This window comes from Dama dama, chromosome 9, assembly GCF_033118175.1.
Source record: "Dama dama isolate Ldn47 chromosome 9, ASM3311817v1, whole genome shotgun sequence".
Taxonomy (NCBI): Eukaryota; Metazoa; Chordata; class Mammalia; order Artiodactyla; family Cervidae; genus Dama; species Dama dama.
Window position 1 is genome coordinate 15,229,374 of NC_083689.1, and position 23,734 is coordinate 15,253,107.

Sequence of the window (23,734 nt, forward strand, 5' to 3'; positions counted from 1 at the left end):
TGTTGGCCCAGAACCCCCTCACCGTCTCCTGGTGGGAAGTGGAGGGCTTGACTCTGCTAGAAGCAAAGATTGAGTCAGTGAGAGTTAAATAGATGTGGCTGCCGTAACAAAAAGATCTCAAGCTATAGTAGCTATCAAAAGAGAAAACAATTTATTTCTTTGGACACGTCTACGGGATCACTTGGAAACTCTGTTTTCTGTTTCTCGCGCTGCCTCCACCTTGGATGTGGCCAAAGCTATATCACAGGGCACATCAAGGCTCCAGCTCATGGGAACAGGAAGGGAATGTGGGAGAGCCCCCACCCAGACCCAGTGTTGATGCACGTCACCTCTGCTTAGGTTTCACCAGTGAGAACTCAGTCCTTGGTTACACTGAGCTGCAAGGGAGGCTGAGAATGCATCTGACTACAGTTCTGTGATAGCAGCAGGACAGATCTGGGGAGTAGCTGCCACTCTGGATATCATATATTTTTCCTTTGCTCCCTCATCCATCCACATTTTCCCTGTAGGGCCAGGCCCTTCTCTGTAGGGGTCCTTGAGTCTCAGCTCTTCCTTGGCTGGGTGTCCTCAGGCAAGTGACTCAGCTCTGAGCCTCTATGTTTTCATCTGTCAAAGGAGCTCCCCTCTCCCCTCCTGAGGTCAGTTCAGGTCGTAACCTGGAGCCTGCAGTGGGGCCCACAAGGCCCAGCTCCTCAGGTGTGGGCAGGAAGTGTTTCTCATACCCAGAGTCCAGTGGCGCCAAGGGCTGGGGGGGCTCCTTAACCGGAACCTGCTCTATTTCCTCCACTTCCAGGATGGGTGAGTCGCCAGGGGGCTGGGCCTGGGGCACCTCCTGGGGAGAGAAGAGGCCGAGATTGTTCCCCTTGTACATGTGAGTGTGCATGCTAAGTTGTTTCAGTCGTGTCCGACTCTGTGACCCTATGGACTATCAGGCTCCTCTGTCCATGGGATTCTCCAGGCAAGAATACTGGAGTGGGTTGCCATGCCCTCCTCCAGGGATCTTCCCGACCCAGGGATCAAACCCATGTCTCCTGCATTGGCAGGTGAATTCTTTACCATTAAATCCTGGGAAGCCCCTTCCCCTCATAACCCCCCCACCCTAGTTCCCAACTATTCCACACTGTCCTAGCTTTCCCCAATCAGCCAGGCTTTTCACTCACCTTCATGTGCGGCAGGCTGAAATTGCTGTTGGCAGGGTCAGGAATCTTCTCCCAGATCCAGTGGGGCAGTATCTTGTGCTGCAGGTGGACACACCTGGCAAGCAGGTTACGAGTCAGGGCAGGGAATCCAGGTGGCCAGATACCCATGCCCAGAAGGCAAGGTCCAGGAACGTCACCGAGCTCGGAAGCATCATCCCCTCATCCCCGCTGCCCCCACTCCCCCCACCACCCCTGCCAAGCCAAGCTCAGCGATGCCCAGCTGCCCTCCCCACCTGGGCAGAGACCCATGTGTCTGACGGCCTCACCTTCCGCAGGTGGCCAGGCTCACACCACAGCTGGTCAGGAGCACACCCCACAGGAAAAAGACAACTGACAGAACTTTCCAGTTCAGGGTGTTATCTGGGGGGCAAGGGGGAGGGGCAGAAGAACATTTGGACATCAAGAAGGCCGGGAGGGCTCAGGGAAGGCTCATGGGTGGGGCAGGGAACAGGTAAGGAAGTGGGTAAATGGGCAGGGCTCATGAATGGGTGAGGGCTTCTCAGGTGGCCCAGTGGTAAAGAATCTGCCTGCTAATGCAGGAGATGCAGAAGATTAGGTTTTGATCCCTGGGTTGGCAGATCCCCTGGAGAAGGAAATGACAACCCTCTCCAGTATTCTTGCTAGAGAAGCCCACGGACAGAGGAGCCTGGTTGGCTACAGTCCATGAGGTCACTAAGAGTCAGACATGACTCAGCATGCAGGCACAAATCAGTAGGGGGAGTCTCAGAGTGGGAGTGGGACTTGTGAGAAGGTCAAGGTCAGGGATGGGTGAAAGGGTCAAAGACACACATTGCCTGTTAATCCACAGCAGTATTTAGCAGCATCAAAATGCATCATCAACATCCCCAAGTCAAAAGGTTGTCTACCCAATGAAGTTCATTTCAGTAAGGATTGTATAACCCCCCTCCAGTGGAACAGGGTCCCCTCCCATAGCAGTCCCACCCCAGACCCCTACCTGGTAGGTGGAACTGGAGGCTTGGACCAGGTGGGCCCTGTCCTGCGATGGTGGACGCAGTCACCCACAGCTTGCAGGGACCCCAGTGAAGGTCGGGCAGGGTCATGTTTCGGGTGCTGCCAGTCACTGAAGGACATACCCAGAGAGGTGAGGAAGGCAGTCAAGTCCTGCCTCAGGACCTTTGCACGTGCCAGGCTGTCTGCAACACTCTCTCCCAGATATCCACATGGTTCCTGCCTCACCTCCTTCAGCTGTTTGCCCACAGGTCACCTATCCAGTGAGAACTTTCCTGACTGCCCCTCCACCCCAACCAGTTAAAACAGCACTTGCTTCTCCATTCATCTTTCTTGCTTTATTCCTCTACTCAGCACTTACCATCATCTGATATACTGCATAGATAGTATTTACTTTATCTATGCCTGCATGTCCCCCATGAGAAAGTTAGGGCCACGAGGGCCGTATTCCCAGAGTCGTGTCCAGCTCTAGTCAGTGCCTGGCACATGGAAACCACTAAATAGTGATATACAGTTGACCTTTGAACAAGGCAGGGGTTAGGGGTGTCAACTCTTAACTGTTAAAAATCCAAGTACAGTATAATTTATAGTCTGCCCTCCTTATCTGTGCTGCTGCTGCTGCTGTCAAGTCTGAATCTTTGCGACCCCATGGACTGTAGCCCACCTGGTTCCTCTGTCCATGGAAATCTCCGGGCAAGAATACTGGAGTGGGTAGCCATTTCCTCCTCCGGGGGGTCTTCCCCACCCATGGATTGAACTCAAACCTCCTGCATCCCTTGTACTGGCAGGCGGGTTCTTTACCACTGAGTCACCAACACTCTCTTCCAGTCACCAACTCACTCTCTGCCCTCCTTATCTGTGGTTCCTCAATAGGGGCTTTCCTGGTGGCTCAGCTGGTAAAGAATCTGCTTACAGTGCAGGAGACCTGGGTTTGATCTCTGGGTGGGGAAGATCCCCTGGAGAAGGGAATAGCTACCCACTCCAGAATTCTTCCCTGGAGAATTCCATGGACAGAGAAGCCTAGTGGGCTACAGTCCCTGGGGTTGCAAAGAGTCAGACACAACTGAGCAACTAACACACACACTGTAATTCCTAGTTCCACATCAGCAGATTCAACCAACCATACATAGTACTGTTAAATTTACTATGGAAAAAAGTCATGTATAACTAGACCTGCACAGTTCAAACCTGTGTTGTTCAAGGGTCAAGTGTATATTGGAATAAATAAAAGAATGCATGAATATCATATCCCTGAGAATGCACAGGATCCAGTGAAGGGAAATTTGCTTCAGACCAGGGAAAGACATCTGCACCTCCCACAACTGTTTTTGTTTACTTCTTTGACTGTGCCTTAGAGTTGTGGGATTTTTGTTCCCCTACCAGGGATTGAACCCAGACCAGGAGTTGAACCTAGACCTTCAGCTGTAAGAGTCCTAACCACCTGTCCATCAACTATTATCAGTCATTGATAAAGGGTTGCAACTGAAGGGCCTTGATTCCCCAGCACTTCCAGCTGTTGAGGCAGGCAAAATGCTTCAGACCAGAAAAAGCCCTCAGGCCAGGAATGCAGGTGCCGGAGACTGGGAGATAAACTCTGGGCTCTGAGTAGGGCCCTGATGCTGCCCATCACAGTAAATAAGGCTCCTGAGATCCCTTCTCAGAACCTGTGGTGCCATATAGCCTTCCCCAACTGGGAATTTTCCAGAATTGGGGCTCCTCTTCTTTTGTCTATATATACTTATGGTCTTGGGACTCCATCCTTAATCTCTCACTTGATGCCCTTCTCAGGCTGTCCCAAGTTCTTTACACCAAGGACAGACTGCAGTGTTAAATCTCAGCCTAGAACTTATTGCTAGATCTGAAACTTGAGTATCTGACCATCTCATGGACAATCCCACTTGGATGAGCATGTCAGGTACAACAAATCCAAATGGGTCCCCCAACTTCTTCTTGAAAGTCCTTACCACTGGACCGCCAGGGAATTCCCTATTTTTGTGTGCTTTTTAACTGGATGTGCCATATAAAGATATGCAAGCTAAAACATCAAGTAGAAAAAGAAAGCTGCAAAACGTCAGTCATAAGCTTTAGGGGCCTATAACATGGTTCTCTTTTAATACTAATAGTAGGTACATGTACTCATAAAAGGAGAAAGGGGAGCAGAGGATGAGACGGTTAGATGGCATCACCCACTCAACAGACAAGAATCTGAGCAAACTCCGGGAGATGTGAAGGACAGGGGAGCCTGGCATGCGGCAGTCCATGGGGTTGCAAAGAATCAGACATAATTTAGCAACTGAGCAACACATAAATATATATGATTTTTAACCCAGTGATATCTATGTATCCGTGCAAAGTGCAGTCATGGTAAATAACTATGTTTTAAAAAAAATAGGCTTTATCAGGCAGAGACAAAAGCAGAAGTACCGAATTATTTAAGGGTGAAATGAAACCAAAGACATACTAGGTAAAAAGTGTGGGGGATACAGTGAAACACGAATGATTAAATGCAGTTAACTATTGAAACTGGATGGTGGGTACACAAGGGTTTGCTACACTATTTTTCCTACTTTTGCTTGAAATTTTCTACAGTAAAGCAGTTTAAAATTTTCAAACAACACAACTCAGAAACAACACACAGAAACACAACTCCCATCTTTGTGTTAACGTACACAGGGCAAAATATGGAAGCTGCATGATCAGTATCACTGAAGTGATGAGCATGCTGATATATTTGAGTGTATATACTTCTTTAATGCGTCAGTTTTTTAAATACTTTTATTTCTTTATTTTTGGCTGTGCTGGGTCTTCGTTGCTGAGTGGGTTTTCTCTAGCTGTGGCGAGCAGGGGCTACTCTCTAATTGTGGAGCAGACACTTATTGTGGCGGCTTCTCTCGTTGTAGAGCATGGGCTCTAGGTGCCCAGGCTTCAGTAGTTGCAGCCCGTGGGCTCAGTAGTTGAGTCTCTCTGGTTCTAGAGGACAGGCTCATAGTTGTGGCACACAGACTGAGTTGCTCTGAGGCATGTGGGATCTTCCCGGGTCAGAGATCGAGCCCTCGTCTCCTGCATTGGCGGGTGGATTCTTCACCACTGAGCAACTAGGGAAGCCCCAGCGTGTCCGTTTTAAAAACAAGAACAGGTAACTTTTGTGATCAGAAGAAAAGAATATTTTGAAGTTTTTTTTACTTTTTTTTTACTTTTTATGGTATCTGTGTGAGATGATGGATGTGAACGAAATTTATATTGGGAATCATTTCACAGTATTTGTGAGTCAAACCATTACGATGTACACCTTAAACATCCATAGTGTGTTTGTCAATTATATCTCAAGGTGACTGTGGGGGAAAGGGTGATAAAGAGAATTTAGGGACTTCCCTGGTGGTCCAGTGGTTAAGAATCTGCCCGCCAATGCAGGGGACACAGATTTGATCCCTGGTCCAGGAAGATCCCACATGCTGCAGAGCAGCGAAGTCCACGCGCCACAAGGACTGAAGCCAGAGCCCCTGAGAACCTGTGCTCTGCAACAAAAGCCACTGCAATGAGAAGCCCGGGAACCGCCACAACTAGAAAAAGCTAGCAAGCAGCAACGAAGACCCAGAGCAGCCAAAAATAAGAAAGGCATTTTTAAAAGGAATCTGTGCTCAGCGTAAAAATGTAGCCTACATCCAAAGGTATAAAAAAGAAATAAAAATCGTATGTAATTCTAAAATCCCTATTGATGCTGTGGAGGAATTTCTTTCCATAGTTGTGTCTCTGCTTTGCTCAGTGCTGGGTTTCTTATTGTATACAAGTAGAACCATCCCACAAAGTTTTATAACCCTTTTATCTTTTTTCATTTAATAAACTATGACAGGCATCTTTCAATGTCAATAAATATAGATCAGACTCTTCATTTTAAACGGCCACAAGACAGTCTATTATACTGATAGCCACCAGGGTTATTATCCACTGGGGAACCCACGATATCAGGTGTTCTCGGAGGGGCTGAGAGGAAGCCAAAAGGTCCCATCTGGGGGCAAAGGGGGGTTAGACTGATGGGTGGGTCTTACAGGGGCTGGGAGCAGAGGCGGAGGAGCTCACCATTCTTGCAGACAGAAGGCCTGGTTCCACTCTGAGTGCACAGGGTGTAGTGGGTGAGATGGCCCCGAAGTTGGTGCCGTGGGACCTCTCCCCACGCTACGGCAGGGGTCCCTGAGGGGGTATCCTGGACTCGCCAAACCACTGGCCCCGATAACGGTACTGGCGAGAGAAAGTCAGTGGGTCAGGTTCTGCCAGGATTTCAGAACCCTCCATCCTCCAGGCCCACCACTTACCTAGTTCCTCTCTGAACTTCCAGACGGAGGGGGCAGGGGCCAAGCCCCAAGGAGAGACCATGGTCACCGTGATTCGGTAAGGGACCCCTTCCTTGAAATCCACTGAGGAGGACAGGAGCAAAGACCCGTTAGAGTTGGCTGCCCCCCACCCCCAACTCGTTTCTTATTTTGTAAGGAATCTTCATTGGTGTCTCCAGAGGGACGCTCTGCTATAAGGGTTTTGAGGAAAAGTAATTTATCTGGGAGGTAACCACAGAAAACACCAATAGGGCAGTGGGGAAATGAAGCCGGGAAGGAAAGACACCCAGGAAACTGTGTGTTAGAGAACAAGTTCCCAATATGTCCAACCAAGGCTCAGTCCCAGTGGTGCCCTCTGGGTGGCAGAAGAGCTGACAATCCTGAGCTCCATCCCACCCAAGGAGGGAGGGAGGTGGGGTATTTATCCATCGACCATTGTTGGTGAAAGGCTGCATCTAAGGGGCCTTGATTCCCAGGCACTTCAGCTATCTAGGCAGGCAAGATGCTTCAGACCAGAAAAAGCCCTCGGGGCCAGGAATGCAGGTGCCAGAGACTGGGAGATAAACTCTGGGCTCTGAGTGGGGCCCTGACATCACCCATCACAGTAAATAAGGCTCTGAAATCCCTTCTCAAAATCTGCGGTGCCACATAGCCTTCCCCAACTGGGAATTTTCCAAAACTGGGGCTCCTTTTCTTCTGTCCATATATACTTATAGTCTTGGGACTTTATCCTAAATCTCTCACTTGACACCTTCTCAGGCTATCCCAAGTTCTTTACACCAAGGACAGACTCCCCAGTGTTAAATCTCAGCCTAGAACTTATTGCTAGATTTGAGACTTGAGTATCTGACAGTCCCATGGACAATCCCACTTGGAAGAGCAAGTCAGGTGCAACAAATCCAAATGGGTCCCCCAAATTCTGCGGTAAGACTCCCCAACAAGAACCTGCCTGCTTCTCTCCCTTCCTTCGTTCCCTCTCAGAAGGAGCAAATACAGTCCTTTCTGAAAGGGAAAGTGTCACTCCCTCTTTGGTGTCCGACTCTTTGTGACCCCCTGGACTGTAACCCGCCAGGCTTCTCTGTCCACGGAATTCTCCAGGGTAGAATACTGGAGTGGGGAGGCATTCCCTTCTCCAGGGAATCTTCCAGACCCAGGGACTAAACCCAGGTCTCCTGCACTGCAGGCAGATTCTTCACCGTCTAAGCCACCAGGGAAGCCCCCAGTCCCTCCTGGGTTTCTCAATTCCAGCCCTCACCCTCCCAGTCCGTTCCTCCCACAGCCGCCAGGGGGCACCTGTGAGCAACTGAGTCAGGACACACCCTTCCTCCGCTTAGAGCCCTGTGTGGCTCCCACCTCACCGGCAGAAAAAAGCAGTCTTCTTCATGAGCCACAAGGCTTTGCACATTCTGCCCTGTCCCCTCCCTGCCCTCACCTCCTCCCACTTTCCCCTTTGCTCATTCCACTCCAGCCACACTGGCCTCCCCACTGCACTCTAACACCTAAGGCACATTTCTGCCTCAGAGACTTTGCAGTTTGTCCCCTCTTGTTTTTCCCATAGACATCCTCATGGATCCTTCAGGTCTTAGTTTAAATGCCACTTTCCCAGAGAGACTTTTTCTTCTTTTTTTTTTCCCATTAAAATAAATATCTTCCCTCCTCCCCCTTACCCTGATTTACTTTGCTCCAATTACATTACAGGGGTTTCCCTGGTGCCTCAGGGGTAAAGAACCCTCCTGCAATGCAGGAGATGCAGGTTCCATCCCTGCATCAGGAAGATCCCCTAGAGAAGGAAATGGCAACCCACTCCAGTATTCTGGCCTGGAAAATCCCGTGGACAGAGGAGCCTGGCGGGCTACAGTCCATGGGGTCACAGAGAGTTGGACACGACTTAGCAACTAAACAGCTCATTGCATTACAGAGGTATTTGTTTTTTGTCCCACTGGTTGCCTGCCCTACAAGATGAGGATGGAGATGTTGGGGGAGATGAGGGTAGGGATGCTGTTGAGAGGAGACTACAGTGATAGTTCAGGGTTTGGCTTTAGAAACCTGACTACGTGGTTCAAATCCTGGTTCTACCACATACTTGTTGTATGGCCTCAGGGGAGTTGCTTAACTTCTCTGAGCCTTTTTCTTTTTTTTTTCTGAGCCTTTTTCTTTATCTTCATGATAATAGCAGAAACCTGCTTTATAAGGAAGATCGAATGATTTCACAATGATGGAAAGGCCAATACACATCAGCTGCCATCACTGTGTGTGTGTCGTCGTTAACTTGCCAAGTCGTGTCCAACTCTTGTGACCCCATGGACTGTAGCCCTCCAGGCTCCTCTGTCCAGGGGATTTTCCCAGGCAAGAACACTGGACTGGGTAGCCATTTCCTTCTCCAGAGGATCATCCCAACCTGGGGATTGACCCTGCATCTCCTGCATTGCAGGTGGATTATTTACTGCTGAGCCACTGGGGAAGCCCATCACTGTGTACCGGTGTCTAGAATAGGGCTTGGCACACAGTGGGTAGTCAATGAATGTTTCTTACATGAATTAATAGTACTTGAACACTCTTCTGCAAATCCAGCCTCTCCTCTGTTCTCCAACAGCTGAAATGGGATCCCAGGTGCCCTTCGGCCTCACCTGGCAACACTGCGCTGAAGTTCCCAGGAGGAAGCCGAACCCAGTTGAGGTTCTCCAAGGGGTCGCCGTCTCGAATCCAGTCCACCACATGCTCCTGCAGCTCCCTAGGCTCCTGTTGCCAAGTCACCAGCAGCTCTTTGTTTCCAGAGATGCTCCTGACCACCACGCCATGGGGGGCAAAGTCTGGACCTAGAGGATGAGGAGGAGAAATCTCAGCTGTCTACTTGGGACGTCTCCACTTGCACCTCCAGGGCATCTCACAAAGGAAGTTCACAGCCTCTTACCCAAGCAAGTCAAAGAAAGGCTGGTAGGAGGCTCCCAGCTTGTGGCATTCACGGCAGACACCCCCACCCACTCTGCTTGGGTGGGGATGGAGAAGTTGCAGCAGGGGATCTCCTGGATCACCTCCTGATCTTTAACCTGGATCCAGACTCTGTAGGTCACCTGCACGCAGAGCCCTGAAGCCTAAAGGATAAGGGAAAGGAGGGGTGAATCTCTCTCCTTATCAGGCACATACTGTGCATCTCAGTGAGGTCACTGGATAAACCCATCAGTGAAACATTTTTGTTGGTTTCACTGCTGTTTGATCACGAAGTCATGTCCGATTCTTGACATGAATCGGACCCAGGTTACTCTGTCCATGGGATTTTTCCAGGCAAGAATACTGGAGTGGGTTGCCATTTCCTTCTCCAGGGCAATCCTCCTGACCCAGGGATTGAACCTGCATCTCCCACACTGGCAGGTGGATTCTTTACCGCTGAGTCACCAAGGAAGCCCTGGTTTCACGGTACAGGGGAGGAAACCAAGTCTCAGAGGGGCTCAACAGCAGAAGTGAGATTAGAATACAGCGTGTGAGCCAGAACTAGGGTGCAAAACAAGAAAGGATACCAAAAATCCAATCAAGATAAATTATATTTTAATGCAATATTTTTAAAATTTCTTTTTACTGAAGTATAGTTGATTTATGAAGCTGTGTTCATTGCTGCTGTAAGCAGTCACACACGCACACACACACACATATACACATTCTTTTTCATACTCTTTTCCATTATGGTTTATCACCGGATATTGAATACAGTTCTCTGTTCTACAGTAGGACCTTGTTGTAACACAGTATTTTAATCCATCAAAATTAATGCAAAAAAAAAAAAAAATGACAAATTTTCAAGATTTTAAGTAAGGGACTTCCCTGGTGGTGCAGTGAGTAGAATCTGCCTGCCAATAGGGGGAACATGGATTCGATTCCTAGTTCGGGATAATTCCACATGCTGCAAAGCAACTAACCCCATGGGCCAAAACTACTGAAGCCTGCTCACCCTAGAGCCAGCAAGCTGCCAACTACTGAGCTCACGAGCTACAGCTACTCAAGCTGGAATGTCTATAGCCTGTGAACCACCAGGGTATAGAGAAGCCACTGCAGTGAGAAGCTCATGCACCACAACTAGAGAGTAGCCCCTGCCCTCTGCAACTAGACAAAGCCCACACGCAGCACCGAAGACCCAGTGCAGCCAAAAATAAATTTTTAAAAAACAAGAGAAAATAAAATGATTTCTAAAAAAAAATATTTTCAGTTCAGTTCGGTCGCTCAGTCGTGTCCGACTCCCTGCGACCTCATGAACCGCAGCACGCCAGGCCTCCCTGTCCATCACCAACTCCCGGAGTCCATCCAAACCCATGTCCATTGAGTCGGTGATGCCATCCAACCGTCTTATCCTCTGTCGTCCCCTTCTCCTGCCCTCAATCTTTCCCAGCATCAGGGTCTTTTCAAATGAGTCAACTCTTCTCATCAGGTGACCAAAGTATTGGAGTTTCAGCTTCAGCATCAGTCTTCCAATGAACACCCAGGACTGATCTTTAGGATGGACGGGTTGGATCTCCTTGCAGTCCAAGGGACTCTCAAGAGTCTTCTCCAACACCACAGTTCAAAAGCATCAGTTCTTCGGTGCGCAAAGACAAAATCTGGCCAACGCACTTGTATAACCCTGCCTCACTCACCTTACCCCATTCTGTCCTGTGTGGTTCTTAGGGACTGCAAAATTCCCACTGTTGTACAGAGGAGTGGTTATGTGTAGCAAAGAGGATGGTACCCTCCAGAGTCCTTTGGGGAAACTTGTGAGACTATCTGGTTACCTCAACGATTGGTATTTGATGCGCAAGAGCCAGGGACACTACTCTCTCCTAGAAACAAAAAGTTGCCCCACCTCCCTTGTGACTTTAGAATGTCATCCCAACTGGAAACTTCTATAGATAGAAAAATCTAACAATTTTAGCTGATCCTAAGACCAAACACCATTTGATGTATAAATACAAAACCTTTGGGGAATGGGTTTTAATATTCACTGAATGTTAAAATATTCCAAACATATAGGGACTTTCCAGGCAGTTGTGATTATCAATTTCCAGTACGATCTGTGTTTTGATCAGAGCATTTCTCTTGCCTTGTCTCATCCCTTTGAAGTCCTTGGAAACTGGCTCAATAGCCTGGTATGTGGACGACTCTGGTAAATGTCCTGTTTGGTATGGAAAGAATGCATGTTCAGATGTTCCCTGTGTAAGTCCACTTGGTTGTCAGCTACTCACATGCTCAGATCTTCTAGATCTTGACTTGTTTTCCAGCTGCTTGTTATGGAATTACTTAGAGGAGTATGTGAAAATCTCCCACAATGGATGTGAATTCAGAGAGTTCCCCTTGTAGTTCTGTCAATTTTCACTTTATGTATTTTATTTATTTATTATTTTTTTTCACTTTAGGTATTTTAAAGCTATGTTATGAGGTACACGGAGCTTCCCTGGTGTAAACAGTAAAGCTTCCCTAGTGTAGACAGTAAAGAATCTGCCTGCAGTGCAGGAGACCCGGGTTCGATCCTTGAGCAAGAAGATTCCCCCCAGAGGAGGGCACAGTAATCCGTTCCAGTATTCTTGCCTGGAGAATCCCATGGACAGAGAAGCCTGGCGGGCTACAGTCCGTGGGCCCGCAAAGAGTCGGACCACTAAGAGACTAACACAACCCTATCAGGTAGGTACAGATTTAGTACTCATGCCATACTGGTGAACTGAATACTCTGGCATTATGTAGTAGCCTTATTTCCCCTTTATTTTCTACTGAATGTTACAATACACTGTATACTGTATGTTACAACACAATACACTGTATTTATACACTTTTAAATGTGCATATATATATATGGGTTATAAGAACTATATTTCTATTTTATAATTTTATTATGTATTATTTACTTGGGGCTGTATGGAGCTTCGTTGCTTGATGGGCTTTTCTCTAGTTGCAGAGAGTGGGGGCTACTAGTTGTGGTACTCGGGCTTCACACTGCGGCGGCTTCTCTTGCTGTGGGGCACAGGCTCTAGGCACACAGGCTTCAGTAGCTGCGGCACACGGGCTCAGCTGTGGCTCCCTGGCTCTAGAGTACAGGCTAAATAGTTGCGGCACACAGGCTGAGTTGCTCAGTTGCATGTGGGATCTTCCCGGATGGGGGACCGAATCCGTTTCTCCTGCATTGGCAGGCAGATTCTTTACCACTGAGCCACCAGGGAAGCCCTGAGCTATGTATTTGATTTCAGCATAGTAAAGGGGCATTACAAGGTATGTGTCATAAAACGGAGGCACTGAGGGACTTTGCTGGTGGTCCAGTGATTATGACTCCATGTTTCTAATGCAAGGAGCCCAGGATTGATCCTTGGTCAGGGAATTAAGATCCCACAGGCCCTGGAGCATAGCCAAAAAAAGCGAAAAAAAAAATTTAAATAAATAAAATAAAGGTATTGAAAGTGTGAATTATGCTTTGAAAGCCAATAAACATCAGCTCTGCCATGTACCAGTTGTGTGGTTTGGGGCAACCTCTCTATGTCTCATTTTCTCATCTGTAAAGTTTGTCAATATAAATAAGTGTCTAGGCGAGGACCTGGCACACAGTAAGAGCTCTGGAAATATTATGCATGGTTAAAGTGAGTGATATTATTAGATCGCGTGGCCCAAGAAAATAAGAACCCTGTTACTGGTTTCTTGCCATGTTTACCGTGAGTTAGGGCCTTGCAATGCATGGAACCGACTAGGTGCTCAACAGACTTGGGTCAGTGAGAACTGTTTCATTCTTGTCTGTCGTCTCACAAGCCCTGTTTTTGTTTTGGTTTTTTAAAAAATATTTATTTGTTTGGCTGCACCAGGTCTTAGTTGAGGCACACAGAATCTTCAATTTTCATTGCAGGAAGTGGGGTCTTTTAGCATACAGGATCTAGTTCCCTGACCAGGGATCGAACCCAGGTGCCTTGCATTGGGAGCTCAGAGTCGTAGCCACTGGACCACCAGGAAATCCCTACCATGCCCCCGCCCCCCACCTTTTAAAATTATTTATTTATTTTATTTTTGGCTGTTCTGGATCTTTGCTCCTGGACTCTGGCTTTTTCTAGTTGCTGCGAGCGGGGACTACTCTCCAGTTGCAGTGCTCGGGTTCCTCACTGTGGTGGCTTCTCTTATTGCAGAGCTCAGGATCAAGGGCGCAAGGGCTTCAGTAGTTGTGGCATGTGGGCTTAGTTGCCCCAGGGCATGTGGGACCTTCCCAGGCCAGGGACTGAACTTGTTCATGTCCCCTGCATTGATAGGCAGATTGTCAGCCACTGGACCATGAGAGAAATCCCTACAATGCCCTTTTGATACTAACATCAAAGCCCTTAGCATACCTGGCTATACTTTGTAGAGCTGAACCTTGTATTGCTTCTAAATCTTTGCACCCAACGTCCCCCCCTGCCTGGAACACTCGTACCCATCTTCAAGTCTCAGCTCAGATCCCCTACTTTCAGTCAACATTGGTGGAGTCTTGCTCTGAGTCCAGCGCCATGCCAGGACTTCCCTGATGATCCCCTCCTTGAAGCCCTGAAGCAGCCTCAAGAGGGCAGCATAGTAGCCTCTGTTTTGTTTACATCATTGTTTTTTTGGTTTTGGGGGTGTTTTTGATTTTGCAGCAGCGGGTAGCCTGTGGGATCTCAGTTCCCCGACCAGGGATTGAACCCACGACCTTGGGAGTGAAAGCTCGGAGTCCTAACCGCTGGACCACCAAGTAAGTCCCTGCATCATTGTTATCCAAGGTTTCCTGACATGAGCAGAGAAATGGGTCTTCACAACTCACCTTCCACAGAAGCAGGAGTTCCTGTTCATCTGGTGCCCCACAGATGTTCCCCATGATCCACACATCTTTTGGAGCTGGTGAGGATGGAAAAAGGAGAGACAAATGGGAATGGCATGATGGCCAGACTTCCAGGAGAGGAGAAGATGGGAAGCCCAGAGATCCTCACCAGAGGGTGATGTCTGGAAAGGCAGAATGGGGCTCCACTCGCCCCACAGATCCTCCTCTTTGTCCACTCGGCAGCGGCCGAACATCTCGTAGCTAGTGGCCAGTTCCAGGTCCTGGATCTCAATAGGGGTCAGAGGTATGGACTTCACTTCCGGTTCCAGCTGGGGGAGTGACATGTGAGTGATGAGGCTGAAGGCTGAATTGAAAGTTGACCTTTTATATGTCAATGTGTGTGCTCAGGCACTTCAGTCCTGTCCGACTCTTTGGGATCCCCTGGACTGTAGCCCACAAGGTTTCTCTGTCCATGTGATTTTTCTGTCAAGAATACTGGAGTGGGTTGCCAGGCCCTTCTCCAGGAAATCTTCCTGACCTAGGGATAAAACCCATATTTCCTGCATCCCCTGCATTACATGCACATTCTTTACCACTGAGCCAGCTGGGAAGCCCTTGAAGGTCAATAGGATGACCAGTACTGTCTTGCTTTGCCTGGGAGACAGAGTGGGTTTTCAGTTTTAAAATTTCAGTTTTAAAATTGGGACAATCCCTGGCAAAAAGAGACAACTTGATTATCCTTTGTGCCAGGTATAGCAGTAGGTGGGAAATTCTATTATTGTTCTCATTTTACAGATGAGGAAAACTAAGGTCAAGAGAGGGAAAGTGACATAGCCAAGGTCACAGAGCTAGTGAGTACTACAGCTGAGATTCACACCCAGGCAGTAGGATCTCAACGCCTGTATCTTAGCACTGTTCTGAACTGCATGGATATTCACAATGAAAACAAGTCTATACATTGTGGTATTTTGCATCCCAAGCCATGACTGAGATAGTTGGTTACCCCCACTACCGATTCTTGGCTTCTTCTTTTGGAAACCCTGAGTATCTGTCAGGACCATGTGCATCAAGAATAAAGACCACATTTCCCAGTCTCCCTTGCAATCAGGTGAGACCATGTGACTATGGTTTTGACCAATGAGATATGAGATGACAGATACATGCAACTTTGGGGTTGTGCTCTTAAAGTGTTTGGGCAGGTTCCTCAACTCCTGAGGGTCCCATTGCTCTGGAGCTTTCGTCTTTCTTTTTTTTTTTTTTGCTGTGTGTGAGCTTGGGAAAGTTGCTTAACCTCTCTGAGATTCAGTTTCCCCAACTATGAAACAGAGATGATCGTAAAATAATCTATATATAGGGAAGTCAGAGTACAGTCCTCATTAAGATCATCCAAGCAGATTGCTTAGCTTGGGACCTGATGCATGGCTGGTGCTTGCAAATATGAACCACTTTTATTATGAACACTTGCGAGTATTTATTGAAAACCAGGCTCTGTTCCTCATCTGTAAAATGGGTAGGCACAAAACATGTCTACCTCAAAGAGTTCTTGTACGGATTTGACAAAGAGCCTCCCAACAGTGTGTGGCACACAGTAGGTGCTAAGTAGTATCTGCTATAAACCTTTTTTTTTTTAGTGTTCATTTATTTATTTGGCTGCATCGTGTCTTAGTTGCAACATGTGGGATCTAATTCCCTGCCCAGAGATTGAACCCTGCATCGGGAGCATGGAATCTTAGCCACTGGACCACCAGGGAAGTCCCCTGCTGTTAACCTCTTACTTTAAGTTTCACGTAAGCTATTTGAGGAGACAGCAAGGAGATCAAACCAGTCAATCCTAAAGGAAATCAACCCTGAATACCCATTGGAAGGACTGATGCTGAAGCTGAAGCTCCAACACTTGGGCCACCTGATGTGAAGAGCCAACTCACTAGAAAAGACCCTGATGCTGGGAAAGATTGAAGGCAGGAGGAGAAGGGAATGACAGAGGATGAGATTGTTGGATGGCATCATCGATTCAATGGACATGAGTTTGAGCAAACTCTGGGAGAAAGTGAAGGACAGGGAAATCTGGGGTGCTGCAGTCCATGCAGTCGAAAAGAGCTGGGTACAACTTAGTGATTGAACAACAACAATTCATTAAATGAAAGTGTCTGAGGAAGTTTACTGAGTTTCTCAAGAATTCCAAGTGAAGGGAATTAATTCCCTGGCTGTCCAGTGGTTAGGACTCCATGCCTTCACTGCCGAGGACCAGGATTCAATCCCTGGTCAGGGGACTAAGATCCTGCAACATGCATGGCATGGCCAAAAAAGAAAAAAAAAATTCCAAGTGGAACTGCATGGAATTTATCCTGGTGCGGGTACATTTTTTAGCTGAACAAGATGCATGTACAGACCTTTTGTGAGGGATGTGGACAGACTCCAGGGGCAGGTGAGGAATGAGTTCTGGGCTAGGTCTCTGATTTGGGAATGATGTCCCAGGATCCACCAGAGTAGGATGGGGGAAAAGGGTCCCTGACACTCACCAGCACCCAGGGCATCTGGCACCTTCGGTAGTAAAACTGGCAGACCAAGACCTTATGGGGTGGCCACGTAGGAGGGGCCCACTGGACAACGGCCTCCAGGGGGTCATCTTCTGAGAAGTCCACGTCAGGGTACAGGTGGGGGGCATCTGGCTTCACTGAGGAAGGGGAAATGCATTCAGCAGGGGCCTCCAGGACCAGCCACCCCACACACAGCACATCCCCACACTCCCACCCATTACTTCGGGTTTCGAGGTTCACGAAGACGGGGGGCCAGAGAGGCTGGCCAGCCTTGGCCATCCAGACAAGGAGCTTATCAGACGTGGTGAGCTGTTCCCGTGGGATCGTCACCCAGTTCTGGCCGGTGGGCACCGCCACGGTCCAGGTTTTGTTGGAATGGCTGCAAGGAGAGATGGGGAAATAGGGGCGGTAGACGAGAGGCTGGGCCCCGAGTCGTAATGATAACATCGGCTCTGCCTGGGTTCAAGTCCTAGTTCTGCTTAAGAACTGTGTGACCTTGAGCAAGCAACTGAAATTCTCTGTGCCTCAGCTTCTTGACCTACAAAATGAGAGTGATAAAAGTGCCTGCGAAAAGGGCTGAATAGGGGAGATGAGATGAGATTAGATATGAAATGCATTTAGGACAGCAAGCAGGACTTCCCTGACGGTCCATGCATGTGCGCTCAGTCACTCAGTCCTGTCGGACTCTGTGACCCCATGGGCTGTAGTCCGCCAGGCTGCTCTGTCCATGGGATTTTTCGAGCAAGAAGACAAGAGTGGGTTGCCATTTCCTCCTCCAGAGAAACTTCCCGACCCAGGGATCAAACCTGAGTCTCCTGTGTCTTCTGCATTGGCAGGTGGATTCTTTACCACTGAGCCACCTGGGAAGCCCTTCCTCTGGTCCAATGATTAAAAATTCACCTAGCAATGCAGGGGATGTAGGTTCCATCCCTGGTTGGGGAACTAAGATTCCAAGTGCTGTGGAGCAACTAAGCCCGAGCCCAGCAACTACTGAGCTCTCATGCCACAACTAAGACCCCATGCAACCAAATCAAAACACTAAAGAAAAGAATAGCAAGCATCAGGGGCACAATACATGTTATATAGGCATTGGTTATTTTATTTATTGAGCACCTATTATATATATCCACATTTACTTCTATATTTTCTTAGGCTCCAAAATCATTGCAGTGACTGCAGCTATGAAATTAAAAGATGCTTGCTTTTTGGAAGGAAAGAATGACAGCTAAGACAAACCTAGACAGTGTTTAAAAAGCAGACATCACTTTGCTGACAAAGGTCCCTACAGTCAAAGCTATGGTTTTTCCAGTATTAACATGTGCAGCTGTGAGTGTTGGACCATAAAGAAGACGGAGTGCCAAAGAACTGATCCTTTCATATTGTGGTGGTGAAGAAGACTCTTCAGAGTCCTCTGGACAGCAAGGATATCAAACCAGTCAATCCTAAAGGAAATCCACCCAATGGGAAATCCAATACCCATTGGAAGGACTGGTGCTGAAGCTAGAGCCACAATATTTTGGCCACCTGATGCAAAGAGCCAACTCATTGGAAAAGACCCTGATGCTGGGAAAGACTGAGGGCAAGAGAAGAAGAGGGCAGCAGAGGATGAGATGGTTAGATAGCATCACCTACTCAATGGACATGAATCTGAGCAAACTCCAGGAGGTAGTGGAAGACAGCAGAGCCTGGCATCCATGGGGTCAACAAGATTCGAACACATCTTAGTGACTGAACAACAACAAAAACAACTGTTAAGTCAGCAAATACATATTTTGTGCCAGGCCCTGCTGTAGAAACTGAGAATAGGACTATGACCAAAGCAGGCAAGGATCCACTCTCCAGAGCTGGTATTTCAATGGAGCAGGCAGATGAAACACATATAAGTATATAATTGATGGTGGTATAAGCAATGTAAAGAACAATCAAGGGAGTTCCCTGGCTGTCCAGTGGTTAGGACTCCACATTTCCATTGCAGGCGGCGTGGGGTTCAATCCCTGATAGGGGAACTAAGATCCCACAAGCCTCCCAGTGAGGCCAAACATACAGAAATAATTAATGAAATTAAAAAAATCAAGCGGGGTGAGGAAGATGAGGTGCACTGAGATGAAGAATGACAGCGCTATTTTAGTACAGGTGGTCAGGAAAGCTCTCTGGTGAGACATGAGAATAAAGACCTGAAGGAGGTGGGTGCACAGTTTGTGAAGGGCCTTCCTAAATGAAGAGCATTTTAAGAAGGAACAGCAGCCAAGGCAAGGGTCCCGAGGCCAAACCATGCCTGGTGCTTTTTCTTTTTTTTCTTTCATAATTTTATTTATTTATTTTTGGCTGTGCTGGGGCTTTGCTGCTGCACATGGGCTTTTCTCTAGTTGCAGCGAGTGGGGCCTACTCTCCAGTTGCGGTGTGCAGGCTTCTCATTGTCGTGGCTCCTCTTGTGGAGCACGGGCTCTAGGGGCGCCGGCTTTAGTAGCTGTGGTGTGTGGGCTCAGTAGTTGCTCCAGAGCACAGGCTCAGTGGGGTTTCCCAGGTGGTAAAGTGATAAAGAACCTGCCTGCCAATGCAGGAGACATAAGAGATGCAGGTTTGATCCCTGGGTTGAGCAGATCCTCTGGAGGAGGGCATGGCAACCCACTTCAGTATTCTTGCCTGGAGAATCCCAAGGACGGAGGAGCCTGGCGGGCTACGATCCATGGGGTCGCAAAGAGTCAGACACGACTGAAGCGACTTAGCACACACAAGCACAGGCTGAATAATTGTGGCACACGGGCCTAGTAGCTTTGTGGCATGTGGGATCTTCCCAGACCAGGGATCGAACCCAAGTCTCCTGCATTGGCAAGTGGATTCTTTAGCACTGAGCTAACCAGGGAAGACATGGTTAGATAACATCACCGACTCCTGACTCAATGGACATGAGTTTGAGCAAACTCTGGGATATAGTGAAGGACAGGGAAGCGTGGCGTGCTGCAGTCCATGGGATCAAAAAGAGTTGGACATGACTTAGCGACTGAACAACAACAACCCCAGGGAAGCCTCTGTGCCTGGTATTTTCTGAGCAACGGTGAGGAGGAGGCTTGCATCCTGGAAGAGAGTGAGTAAGGTGGAAGTGGGAGGAGGCGAGGACAGGGAGGTGACAGCAGATTGTTCAGATGACAGCAGGAAGGATTCTGGCTTTTACCCTGAGTGAGCAGGGAGCCCTGGGGTGCTGTGAGCAGGGGAGGGAAGTGCTCTGATGCAGAAGTTCACAGGCACCCACTGAATGCCATGGTAGAGAAGAGACTGTGGGGGTGAGGATGGAAGCCTGAGTCCTGAGGGGAGGTGACTGTGGGGTCCAGGCCAGCGATGATGGGGACAGGACCATGGTGGGTGCTCAGGAAGTAAGGAGTCCCAGATTCTAGATAATGTTAACAAGGCCTGCTGATGGATCAAATGTGGGTTAGAGAGAGAGGCTTGAGGATGTCCCAAAGGATTGGATTTCAAAGGTTCAAATCAAGGCCGTCATTTCAAAACAGAAACAAAACCAAAAAACACATATGCTGGCAAAGATGTGGAGAAATTGGGATCCTCTTACATTACTGGTAGGAACATAAAACGGTGCAGCTGTTGCAGAAAACAGTTGGTTCCTCAAAAAGTTAAACAGAATTGCCAACTGACCCAGCAATTTTACTCCTAGGCATATACCCCCAGCGAACTGTTCAGTCGCTAAGTCCTTAAGAAGGACTCAAAAACTTGCACACATAAATTCTCAGTAGCGCTAGTCACAATCACCCACTGCAATTGTTCAATGGTGGAAACATCCCAAGTGTCCATTAACAGATGAGTAGACGAATGCAGTGTATCCATTACAGTAGAATATTGTCCAGCTACAAAAAAAAGGGATGAAGTTCTGGTCCATGTTACAACATAATGAACCTGAAAAACATGCTAAGTGAATGTATACAGATATAAAAGACCACATAAGGTATGATTCCACTTAGGAGAAATGTCCAGGACAGGCAAATCAAAGGGATGGAAAGTAGATCAGTAGTTGTCAGGGGACAGGGATTGACTGCTGTTAGGGACGAAACTGCCTTTTGGGGGTAATGGACATGTTCTGGAATGAAACAGAGGCACTGGTTGCACAATAATGTGAAGTACTAACAGCTACTGAACTGTTCACTTGCAAATGGTTAATTTCACATTATGTAAATTTCACCTTATTAAAATTTAAAAAAAAAGCTTGCCCAGGCAGCTGCCGAAGATGGTGGAGGGGCAGGTCCTGGTGTTCGACGGCCGAGGCCATCCCCTGGGCCGCCTGGCGGCCACCGTGGTCAAGCAGCTGCTTCTGGGCCGGAAGGTTGCGTGCGGTCGTGCTCTGTGAGGGCATCAACATTTCTGGCAATTTCTACAGAAATAAGTTGAAGTACCTGGCCTTTCTCCGCAAGCGGACGAACACCAAGCCCTCCCGCGACCCCTGCCACTTCCGAGGCCCCAGCCGCATCTTCTGGCGGCCAGTGTGAGACATGCTGCCCCACACCAACTGAGGCCAGGCTGCTCTGGAGCGCCTCGAGGTGTTTGATGGGATCCCACCACCCTGTAACAAGAAAAAGCCTATGGTGCTTCCTGCTGCCCTCAAGGTTGTGCGTCTGAAGCCTACTCGGAAGTTTGCCTACCTAGGGCGTCTGGCTCATGAGGTTAGCTGGAAGGACCAGGCAGTAATGGCCATCCTGGACGAGACAAGAAAGGAGAACGCCAAGATCCGCTATCGGAAAAAGCAGCAGCTCACGAGGCTACCGAAGCAGGCAGAAAAGAACATCAAGAAGAAAACTGACAAATTCACAGAGGTCCTCAAGACTCATGGATTCCTAGTCTGAGCCCAATAAAATAGACTGTTTATTCTTCAAAAAGAAAAAAAGAGAGGAGACTTTTTCTTATTCCCTGGTGCAAGCATGCATGCTAAGTTGATTTGCAGTCCTATGTATTGCAGCCCGCCAGGCTCTTCTGTTCCTGGGACCCTCCAGGCAAGAATACTGGCTTGAAAGAATACTGGAGTGGGTTGCTATGCCCTCCTCCATGGGATCTCCCCAACCCAGGGATCGAACCCATGTCTCTTACATCTCCTGCATTGGCACGTGGGTTCTTTACCATCAGAGCCACGTGAGAAGCCGTCTTCCTTTCTCCTTCTCTACAAATTAAAACCCCTCTGGACATGGATGGTGGTGATGTACTGCACATTAAGTACAGTACAACACTGACTGTACTTAATGCCACTGAACTGGACACTTTAAAAAGATTGAGGGGACTTCCCTGGTGGTCCAGTGATTAAGAATCTGCTTGTCAGAGTAGGGGATGCGGGATGGATTCTTGGTCAAGGAACTGGGATCCCACATGCCCTAGAGGCAACTAAGCCCGTGCACCGCAACTAGTGAGAAGCCTTCAAGCCAGGATTAGAGTCCAAGCTGCAAAGACGATCCAGCACAGCCAAAAGAAAAAGATTGAGGAAAAAGGGAGTAAATTTTATGTGTACTTTACCACCATTAAAAAAAAAAAAAACAACCTCCCATGCCAGTTCCCATCTTCAAATGCTCATTTTCCTCCCTTCTCACAGCCAAATTTGAGATGAATTTGAGTTTCCAAGTGTGATTCATCATGAAGCAATATCAGTCACCCCCTCAGACTGTGGGCTCCATAAGGCTTTCTGTGTCTCTTTCACTGTTGCATCCCCAGCACCAGACCAAATGATCTTTCCAGATTCTCAGAGAGGTTAAGCTACTTGCCTAAGGTCACACAGCAATAAAAAACAACTCCTGGTCATTAAGCATTTTCTTTCCCAAGTGCCTAAACTCACTGAATTCTCAGAACCAACGCTGGGAACCAGGTTCCATTACTATCAGCATTTGAGAGAGGAAGAAGTAAGTGCTCAGAGAGGGAAAGTGACTGGTTCATGGTAACACAGCAAGGAAAGGAGGGAATCTGGAACTGAAGGGCTTGAGAGTGGGGCAAGGCTGGGAGGTGAGGGTGGGCAGGACGAATGGGTCCTCTGAGAAGGCTAGAACCTGAGTGGCTTCAGTGCCCCCCAATTACCCCATTGTACTCACTACTTCTGGCTCTGGACATACAGCATGGAGGGGGCTCCCAGGTCCCCAGGAAGCTCCCAGGAGCAGTTCAGGTTGCCCAAGGGTCCAACTCCATAGCACTGCAGGGGCCCCTGGCTGCCTGGAGAGGGAGGCAGGAGGGTCTCAAGGAAGGGGGTCAGTTCCCCCAGCCTCGGGCACACCCCAGAACTTCTGACAACGGTGGAGGGCGATCCAGGGTCCCTTACTGAAGCGAGCAGCAGGAAGGGGGCGCTGGGCACCGCTCCCCAGGCTTTGGGCATAACTCCTCCCCTCCCACCAGCCACATCCTGTTAACTACCCCCCCCCCCCAACTCCCCGACAAAAGCCCTTACTCTACCCCCCCGCCTCCAACCCCGGCCTCAAGTTCCCACCTCGCTACCGCCCATTCCCCAAGCCCTCGTATCGCCCGGCCCCTAGCCCGGGGCCGGGGAGAGCAAAGTGGCTTCTGGACCTCGGCCATTCATTCCGCACACTTGAGGGTCACCCTGGAGGATGGGCGCTTTCGCGAGCATGAGACACGAGCTCGCTCCAGAACTCACCCTGGGGCCGAGTCCGGCAGAGCAGCAAGAACAGAAGCAGCAGCAGCAGCATCGGCTTCGGCCGCGGTGGGAAGGGGGCGGCCGGGGCCCCCCGCATGGCACTCCCGCGCCCCCCCAGTCCGGCCCGGGCTTGCCGGGCCCAGCGCTGCCGCGCCGCCCGCCTCGCTCTCGGGAACCAACGCCTGAGCGGCGACGGGAAGCAGAGCCACCCCTCCCGGCCGCCTCCGCACCTTGCGCTCCGGGTCCCCGCCCCTTCTCTGCACCGGAAAGTTCCCGGCAGAACTCGCAGGGGCTGGGGAGGGAGGCTGGGG

The 23,734-nt window shown here is 48.9% G+C and overlaps 1 protein-coding gene and 1 pseudogene across 1 annotated transcript; one reads left to right on the forward strand and one right to left on the reverse strand.

Moving 5' to 3' along the window:
- Nucleotides 1-128: 128 nt before the first annotated feature.
- IL27RA (interleukin 27 receptor subunit alpha) lies at nucleotides 129-23,601 on the reverse strand. The gene is made up of 14 exons (XM_061150113.1): nucleotides 23,424-23,601; nucleotides 22,867-22,984; nucleotides 17,017-17,174; nucleotides 16,778-16,932; nucleotides 14,428-14,587; nucleotides 14,262-14,335; nucleotides 9,408-9,588; nucleotides 9,124-9,312; nucleotides 6,479-6,580; nucleotides 6,246-6,404; nucleotides 2,155-2,280; nucleotides 1,466-1,559; nucleotides 1,161-1,254; nucleotides 129-832 (listed from the first exon to the last, which is right to left on the reverse strand). Exons 1-14 carry the CDS (start codon nucleotides 23,518-23,520, stop codon nucleotides 581-583), a joined length of 1,959 nt encoding a protein of 652 aa, XP_061006096.1. The 5' UTR covers nucleotides 23,521-23,601; the 3' UTR covers nucleotides 129-580.
- LOC133061851 (large ribosomal subunit protein uL13-like) lies at nucleotides 19,429-22,838 on the forward strand (annotated as a pseudogene).
- Nucleotides 23,602-23,734: the final 133 nt, after the last annotated feature.

What these genes read in the sequence shown, in the direction of transcription:
- IL27RA (XM_061150113.1), bottom strand. Translation starts at nt 23,520, where the DNA reads ATGCGGGGGGCCCCGGCCGCCCCCTTCCCACCGCGGCCGAAGCCGATG. An exon ending in TATGTCCAGAGCCAGAAGTA is followed by an intron (nt 17,175 to 22,866) that starts GTGAGTACAATG and finishes CTCTCCTTGCAG; the next exon opens with CCATTCCAACAAAACCTGGA. An exon ending in CTTCAGCGCAGTGTTGCCAG is followed by an intron (nt 6,581 to 9,123) that starts GTGAGGCCGAAG and finishes TGTCCTCCTCAG; the next exon opens with TGGATTTCAAGGAAGGGGTC.